The following is an 8695-nucleotide window of genomic DNA, read 5'->3' on the forward strand; positions in this document are numbered from 1 at the left end:
GGCGGCGGCGGGCGCTGCCCAAGCGCGGGGCGGCGGATGGATGGGCCGGGCGGGCCCGCGATGGGCTCCGCGGGCCGGCGCGGTGGAGATGGCGGCGAAGGATAGGTGGCAGCTGCGGATAGGGCGCGGGAGGCGGCGGACACGTCCGGCCACCGGGCGGACATGTCCGGCGGCGCGGGGAGGAGTGGATCTAGGGTTCATCCGTGAAATGATCCGAAATTTCGGGGAGGGGTGCTCTTTTATAGGTACAGGGAGCTAGGAGAGTCCAAATGAGGTGCGGTTTTCGGCCACGCGATCGTGATCGAACGACCAAGATGATGGAGGAGGTTTAGGTGGGTTTTGGGCCACTTTGGAGGGGTGTTGGGCTGCAACACACACGAGGCCTTTTCGGTCCCTCGGTTAACCGTTGGAGTATCAAACAAAGTCTAAATGGCACGAAACTTGACAGGCGGTCTACCGGTAGTAAACCAAGGCCGCTTGGCAAGTCTCGGTCCAATCCGGAAATGTTTAATCCCCACACACGAAAGAAAGGTAGAAATGACCACCGAAGGAGAACGGAGCGCCGGATTACAAAACGGACAACAGGGAAACAGCTCGGATGCATGAGACGAACATGTATGCAAATGAAATGCACATGATGACATGATATGCAATGCATGACACACAAGAAATGACAAGGCAACAACATCGAATAACTAGAGGACACCTGGCACATCGGTCTTGGGGCGTCACATGGGTAGTACAAGAGTAGATCTACCACGAGATCGGAGAGGCTAAACCGTAGAAGCTAGCCTATGGTATGATTGTTGTTCTGTCTATTGTCCTACGGACTAAAACCCTCCGGTTTATATAGACACCAGAGAGGGTTAGGGTTACACAAAGTCGGTTACAATGGTAGGAGATCTGCATATCCATATCGCCAAGCTTGCCTTCCACGCCAAGGAAAGTCCCTTCCGGACACGGGACGAAGTCTTCAGTCTTGTATCTTCATAGTCCAGGAGTCCGGCTGAAGGTATAGTCCGGCCATCCGGACACCCCCTAATCCAGGACTCCCTCATCTAGCGTTCATCATGGTGGATGACGACTATACTCTACAGGATGTACACACGCTGACTATTGTCAAAACGTTCGTGGGTGAGGACAACATGACACAACATTGGTCAGGTGGTTCATGCTATTGTAGAAAAGAGGGGTGTTTCAAGCATAAGAAGGAAAAAGAACTAAAGCCACCAAGTGGTCTACGGTGTTGGAGAAAGAAAGAGTGTTTCAAGAAATAAAACAAAAAAAGAAATAATATTCTAGAAAACAATTAGAAATGAGAATTAAAGCTCGCAAGGAATGAGAAAGAAGAAGATGAGGCGTTGATGACGAAAACACTAATGTTGACGTGCTGCTGGTTGGCGAAGAGGCTGGAATTAGAAGATGCAGGTAAGGACGAGAAAGAGAAGAACGACAATTACCCCTTGTAGCAATGAATGGTACGTGGGCTGGAGGTGGAGCAGATTGATGATTAGGAATATGTTCACATTTCCACTCACCTTCGACGTTAGTGTGAATTTGCAGAGTTGAATGGACCTTTGAGAATGATTTCTATAGTTAGTTGTTATGTTGTGTCAATAATGTGTGTTAGGTTAACCGATTATTTATATTATAAACATGAAAATTTTCATCCCTGTTGCAATGCATGACAAAGATGAGGTAGACGTCATCTGGTTTTCAAGGAAGTGGCTCCAGCGAAAAATGTCCCGCTACAACGGGAAACCGAGTGAGAAGGGGAGGTTCTGACAAAAATGGGAAAGATGCATCGTGGGTTGGGGTTTTGTTTTGGACCTGAATGTTGGAAGATAACATGATGGATAACCCGTAGCAAGGCAGGGACATTCTGGTAGTAAAAATAAAAACCTCGGAGGTGGCCAAGCTCCGCACTCCACGACCGAACTAGGTCTCCTTTAGGGCATGTACAATGGTTCTATCTTAAGACTGCTACGTAGGATAAATGATGAGGTGGAAGAGAGAGAAATCATAAGAGAAGGCTTGTCTTATCTTATTTAAGAGAAGACAAGAGATGATCTCTTAGCACAATTTGTCTCACCATGTTTTTAGGAACAACTAATTATTGAAGATAAGGCTAAGAGATGACCCATTGTAGACATGTTTTTTTGTCATCTCTAATTACATGCAAAACTTAAGATAAGACTATCTTATCAACTATTGTACATGCCCTTAGATAGATTGATCGATAAACAAGGGACGCGCACCAAACCGGAGATCCGTCGATCAGCATGGAAGTCTCTATATATACTGAAACATGGGCTTAAAATTCATGGATAAAGCATTTCACAGGCAACTGAAATGAAAAGGGAGCCAAACCTAATCCCCTCATTAAAAATAAAAATAAAACCTGGGAGGTGGCCGAGCTCCGCACTCCACGACCGAACTACGTCTCCTTAGATTGATTGATCCGTAAAACCAGGGACGCGCACCAAACTGGAGATCCATCCATCAGCATGGAAGTCTCGAGGAAGGCCAAGCGTGCCGGCGGCGGCTTCGACGACCGGCTGAGCGACCTGCCGGACTGCCTCCTCCATGACATCCTGTCGCGCCTCAAGGCCCGGCAGGTCGTTCAGACGTGCGTGCTGTCGCGGCGGTGGCAGCACCTCTGGCCCACGTGCCCGTGCCTCGACGTCGACATCGGCGAGTTCCGCCCCGATGCGACTCTAAGTCCCCACCCGTGGCCGCCGACCCCCGCCCAGCGCGGTAACTACGGGAAGGAGCCGCAGGAGCTGGCCGACTTTGAGGATTTCGCCAACAGCCTTCTGGTCCATCGGATCCGGAGCGCCGGCGCTGCGCCCCTGCAAACCCTGCGGCTGCGCATCCCTCCGTGGTGGTTGGGGTCACTAGTAGAAAACAAGGCTATGGTCCAGGCCGCATCAGCCCATTAGTCCCGGTTCAGTCTAGAACCGGGACCAATGTGGGCATTGGTCCCGGTTCGTGAGCCCAGGGGGCCGGCCGGGCCACGTGGGCCATTGGTCCCGGTTCATCTGGACCTTTTGGTCCCGGTTGGTGGGATGAACCGTGACCAATGGGCCTCCCTCCTGGCCCACCACCAGTGGTCCCGATTGGTGGCTTGAACCGGGACCAAAGGCTCCCCTTTAGTCCCGGCTCATGTCACCAACCGGGACCAATGAAGTGCCTATATATACCCCCTCGCGCAAGAGCAGAGCACAGTGCTCTGTTTTTTCTGTCCGAGGGGGAGAGGGCTTTGTGGTGCTCTAGCTCACCTCCTATGCACATGAGGTGTTCAATGGAATACCCGAGCCACACTACTTAAGCTTTCTCCTCTCGAAGCTTGACCTCCAAGCTCCATTTTCCTCGACATTTGTCTAGATTTAGCGGTCCATCACGCCCCGTCCCCGTCTTCACCGCCGTCGATCACCCGCGCCGATCTCATCACCGACACCACCGTGGTGAGCCTCTTGTTCTTATCTTCTTTCTGAAAGGAAAAATATTCTTACTTGTATGTTTAGATAGATACTTGTATCATTTTCTTACATTTTTATTGCATCTTATATAGTGCAATGGTTTTGGTATCCGCCCCCGTCGGCCCTCGTCCTGTCTATGATTCGGATTTGGTATGTATATTATCTTTATAACTATTGGTTCATTTATTGTTTATGAAAATTATGCCGACCAACGTGACATAGATTTTATTTATCTAGGATGTATGTGAATCGGAAATGCCAACCGACCTTGTCGAGAGGTTAAATTTAGTTGAAGAAGAAAACAATTTGTTGAAGGAAAAAATAAAAAAAATTGAGGAGGAGAAGATGATATTGGAGTTGCATGTTGCGGATGTCGTCGATGATCACAAGATCAAGATGGATGCAATGCGCTTGAAGATTAGAAAGATTAGAAAATATGCCATTCATACCGAGGCTTGGTATCATTATACCGTTGGATCAATTGTTACCTTGGTTGTGATTATGATCGCATTTGTTTTCGCATTGAAATGTTTTACATAGTTTCAATGTATGGTTTAATTAATTAGATGCTCTGGAGAGCTATATGTTATTAGATGAGAACTATGTATGCACTTTGGTTTTAATGTGATGATGAACTTCTATTAATTTGGACACTTAATTATATATAATGCACGCAGATGAACCGGCAATGGATGTACGGTGACAGACACACCCGCGAGTACATTAAGGGCGTGCATGAGTTTCTCGATGCGGCTGAGGCAAACAAGCAGAATGGTTTTATGTGTTGTTCATGCACTGAATGTGGGAATACGAGGTCTTACTCTAACCGGAAAATCCTTCACTCCCACCTGCTTTACAAGGGTTTCATGCCACACTATAATGTTTGGACGAGGCACGGAGAAATAGGGGTTATGATGGAAGACGGCGAAGAAGAAGAGTACGATGACAACTATGTGCCCCCTGAATACGGTGATGCTGCAACGGGGGGAGCTGGTGAAGATCAAGAGGAACCAGACGATGTGCCCAATGATGCTGCCACGGGTGAAGCTGCTGAAGATCAAGAGGAACCAGACGATGTGCCGGATGATGATGATCTCCGCCGGGTCATTGTCGATGCAAGGACGCAATGCATTAGTCAAAAGGAGAAGCTGAAGTTCGATCGCATGTTAGAGGATCACAAAAAAGGGTTATACCCCAATTGCGAAGATGGCAACACAAAGCTCGGTACCGTACTGGAATTGCTGCAGTGGAAGGCAGAGAATGCTGTGGCTGACAAAGGATTTGAGAAGCTACTGAAAATATTGAAGAAGAAGCTTCCAAAGGATAACGAATTGCCCGACAGTACATACGCAGCAAAGAAGGTCGTATTCCCTCTAGGATTGGAGGTGGAGAAGATACATGCATGCCCTAATGACTGCATCCTCTATCGCGGTGCATACAAGGATCTGAACGCATGCCCGGTATGCGGTACGTTGCGGTATAAGATCAGACGAGATGACCCCGGTGATGTTGATGGCGAGCCCCTCAGGAAGAGGGTTCCTGCGAAGGTGATGTGGTATGCTCCTATAATACCATGGTTGAAACGTCTGTTCAGAAACGAAGAGCATGCCAAGTTGATGCGATGGCACAGTGAGAACCGAAAGAAAGATGGGAAGTTGAGAGCACCCGCTGACGGGTCGCAGTGGAGAAAAATCGAGAGAAAGTACTGCGATGAGTTTGTAAAGGACCCAAGGAATGTATGGTTTGCTTTAAGCGCGGATGGCATTAATCCTTTCGGGGAGCAGAGTAGCAATCACAACACCCGGCCCGTGACTCTATGTATGTATAACCTTCCTCCTTGGATGTGCATGAAGCGGAAGTTCATTATGATGCCAGTTCTCATCCAAGGCCCTAAGCAACCCGGCAATGAAATTGATGTGTACCTAAGGCCATTAGTTGAAGAACTTTTACAGCTGTGGAATGGAAACGGTGTACGCACGTGGGATGAGCACAGACAGGAGGAATTTAACCTTAAGGCGTTGCTGTTCGTGACCATCAACGATTGGCCCGCTCTCAGTAACCTTTCAGGACAGACAAACAAAGGATACCACGCATGCACGCACTGTTTAGATAACACTGAAAGTATATACCTGGACAAATGCAGGAAGAATGTGTACCTGGGCCATCGTCGATTTCTTCCGACCAACCATCAATGTCGAAAGAAAGGCAAGCATTTCAAAGGCGAGGCAGATCACCGGAAGAAGCCCGCCATGCGCAGCGGTGATCACGTGCTTGCTATGGTCAATGATTTACACTACGTAATCTTTGGAAAGGGTCCCGGTGGACTAGCTGTTCCAAATGACGCTGAGGGACACGCACCCATGTGGAAGAAGAAATCTATATTTTGGGACCTACCCTACTGGAAATACCTAGAGGTCCGCTCCTCAATCGACGTGATGCACGTGACGAAGAACCTTTGCGTGAACCTGCTAGGCTTCTTGGGCGTGTATGGGAAGACAAAAGATACACCTAAGGCACGGGAGGACCTGCAACGTTTGCACAAAAAAGACGGCATGCCTCCGAAGCAGTATAAAGGTCCTGCCAGCTACGCTCTTACGAAAGAAGAGAAAGAAATCTTTTTTGAATGCCTGCTCAGTATGAAGGTCACGACTGGCTTCTCGTCGAATATAAAGGGAATAATAAATATGCCAGAGAAAAAGTTTCAGAACCTAAAGTCTCATGACTGCCACGTGATTATGACGCAACTGCTTCCGGTTGCATTGAGGGGACTTCTACCGGAAAACGTCCGATTAGCCATTGTGAAGCTATGTGCATTCCTCAATGCAATCTCTCAGAAGGTGATCGATCCAAAAATTGTACCAAGGCTAAGGAGTGATGTGGCGCAATGTCTTGTCAGTTTCGAGCTGGTGTTCCCACCATCCTTCTTCAATATCATGACGCACGTCCTAGTTCATCTAGTCGACGAGATTGTCATCCTGGGGCCCGTATTTCTACACAATATGTTCCCCTTTGAGAGGTTCATGGGAGTCCTAAAGAAATATGTCTGTAACCGCGCTAGGCCAGAAGGAAGCATCTCCATGGGCCATCAAACAGAGGATGTTATCGGGTTTTGTGTTGACTTCATTCCTGGCCTTAACAAGATAGGTCTCCCTAAATCGCGGTATGAGGGGAGACTGACTGGAAAAGGCACTCTTGGAAGAGACTCAATAATATGCAGGGACCGATATTCTTGGTCTCAAGCACACTACACAGTTCTACAGAACTCTACCTTGGTGACCCCGTATGTCGATGAACACAAGAACAGTCTGTGCTCCAAACACCCGGAGCAATGCGACGACTGGATTACATGTGAACACATCAGGACTTTCAGCAGTTGGTTGGAAACACGTCTCAGAGGTGATAACACTGTTTGTGATGAGTTGTACTTGTTGTCCAGGGGACCATCTTTGACTGTATTGACTTACAAAGGATACGAGATAAATGGGAATACATTTTACACGATCGCCCAAGATGAAAAGAGCACCAACCAAAACAGCGGTGTCCGCTTTGATGCAGCAACCGAGAGCGGAAAGGACACATATTATGGTTACATAGTGGACATATGGGAACTTGACTACGGACCTGATTTTAAGGTCCCTTTGTTTAAATGCAAATGGGTCAATCTGTTAGGCGGCGGGGTACAGGTAGACCCACAGTACGGAATGACAACAATGGATCTGAAAAATCTTGGGTACACTGACGAACCATTCGTCCTAGCCAATGATGTGGCACAGGTTATCTATTTGAAGGACATGTCTACCAAACCGAGAAAAAGAAAAGATAAGGAAGCGAATACATCATACGATGAGCCAAAGCGCCACATAGTTCTTTCAGGAAAAAGGGACATCCTGGGAGTGGACGGCAAGACAGACATGTCTGAAGATAATGAAAAGTTTCATGAAATTCCTCCCTTCAATGTCAAGGCTGACCCAAGCATCCTAATAAACAATGAAGATTATCCATGGTTACGGCGCAATAAGCAAATGACATAAGCGAAGAAAAAGTGAAGACTTTCTCCCGCAACTGAAATTATGATACCATCCCAACTTTCAACTTTTTCAGAGTTCATTTGAAATGCTTTCATGTCTTATGGTTCGAAACTTTGATACTTCAAAAGTGATTGTCCATTTTGTACACGAAGTGCATCAAGTTTTTGTCGTAACCCTCTCTACTTTCTGGAACATGCTATGTGGGTGAAATGATGATACCATGCCAATTTTCAACCTTTTCAGAGTTCATTTTGAAATGCTTTCCAATTTCAGAGTCATTTAGCTCAAAGAATGAATTAATAGCAAACAGAATAAACTACAAAACTTTTATGAAAATAAAAACAATCAATTAAAATATTATGTTATGATCAACTAAAATAAAACTATAATATTCTTCAATAGCAAAAAGAATATAATTTTTGTGACCTAAAATCAAACTATAAGTATTTAATTGTAAGTATAAATAAAAAATAAATAACAAAGAAGAAAAAATTCTATTTTTATAGTAAAGTTATTCATAAACTAGTGATTCACACAAATTTTTAAAAATTCAAATTTAAACTATTCAAAATTTAAAACTAATGGCACTAACACAAAGTTTATAATTTTTGTGACCTAAAAGCAAAAAGGAATCACTAAAAAACTGTAAGTATTTAGTTGTAAGTAGAAATAAAAAATAAATAGAAAAAAATCTATTTTTATAGTAAAGTTATTCATAAACTAGTGATTCACACAAATTTTTAAAAATTCAAATTTAAACTATTTAAAATTTAAAACTAATGGCACTAACAGAAAGTTTATAATTTTTGTGACCTAAAAGCAAAAAGAAATCACAAAAAAACTGTAAGTATTTAGTGTTAAGTAGAAATAAAAAAATAAAAAACCAAAAAAATGTAGAAATAAAAAAGAAAAAACCAAAAAAATGCCTCCTACTGGACCTCCACGGCCTGAATACGACTAGAAACCCTACATGGGCCAGGATTCAGGCCTACAGAAGGCCCAATAGGCCCATAGGCAGCAGCTAGTTTAGGCCCGAAAGCCTGCATTAGAGAGGAGCTCGAATGGGGAGGCACACCAGGGCTTATAAACCAGTGCTGGCGCCCTTCAGCTAGCGATGTGGGACTAAACTTTTGGGCGCGGGGCAGCACAAGGCCATTGGTCCCGGTTGGTGGCACCAACCGGGAC

General features: G+C 45.6%; 1 protein-coding gene across 1 annotated transcript in view; it reads left to right on the forward strand.

Moving 5' to 3' along the window:
* Window positions 1-2507: 2507 nt before the first annotated feature.
* The window catches only part of LOC119357617 (MEIOTIC F-BOX protein MOF-like), a 14898-nt gene continuing 8710 nt past the window's right edge, over window positions 2508-8695 (forward strand). Inside the window, exon 1 of the mRNA XM_037624503.1 lies at window positions 2508-2884. Coding sequence (XP_037480400.1) covers window positions 2508-2884 — 377 coding nt within the window. The remainder of the gene's footprint in view (window positions 2885-8695) is intronic.

The sequence above is a fragment of the Triticum dicoccoides genome, chromosome 2A (genome assembly GCF_002162155.2).
Source record: "Triticum dicoccoides isolate Atlit2015 ecotype Zavitan chromosome 2A, WEW_v2.0, whole genome shotgun sequence".
In the NCBI taxonomy this organism is placed as follows: domain Eukaryota; kingdom Viridiplantae; phylum Streptophyta; class Magnoliopsida; order Poales; family Poaceae; genus Triticum; species Triticum dicoccoides.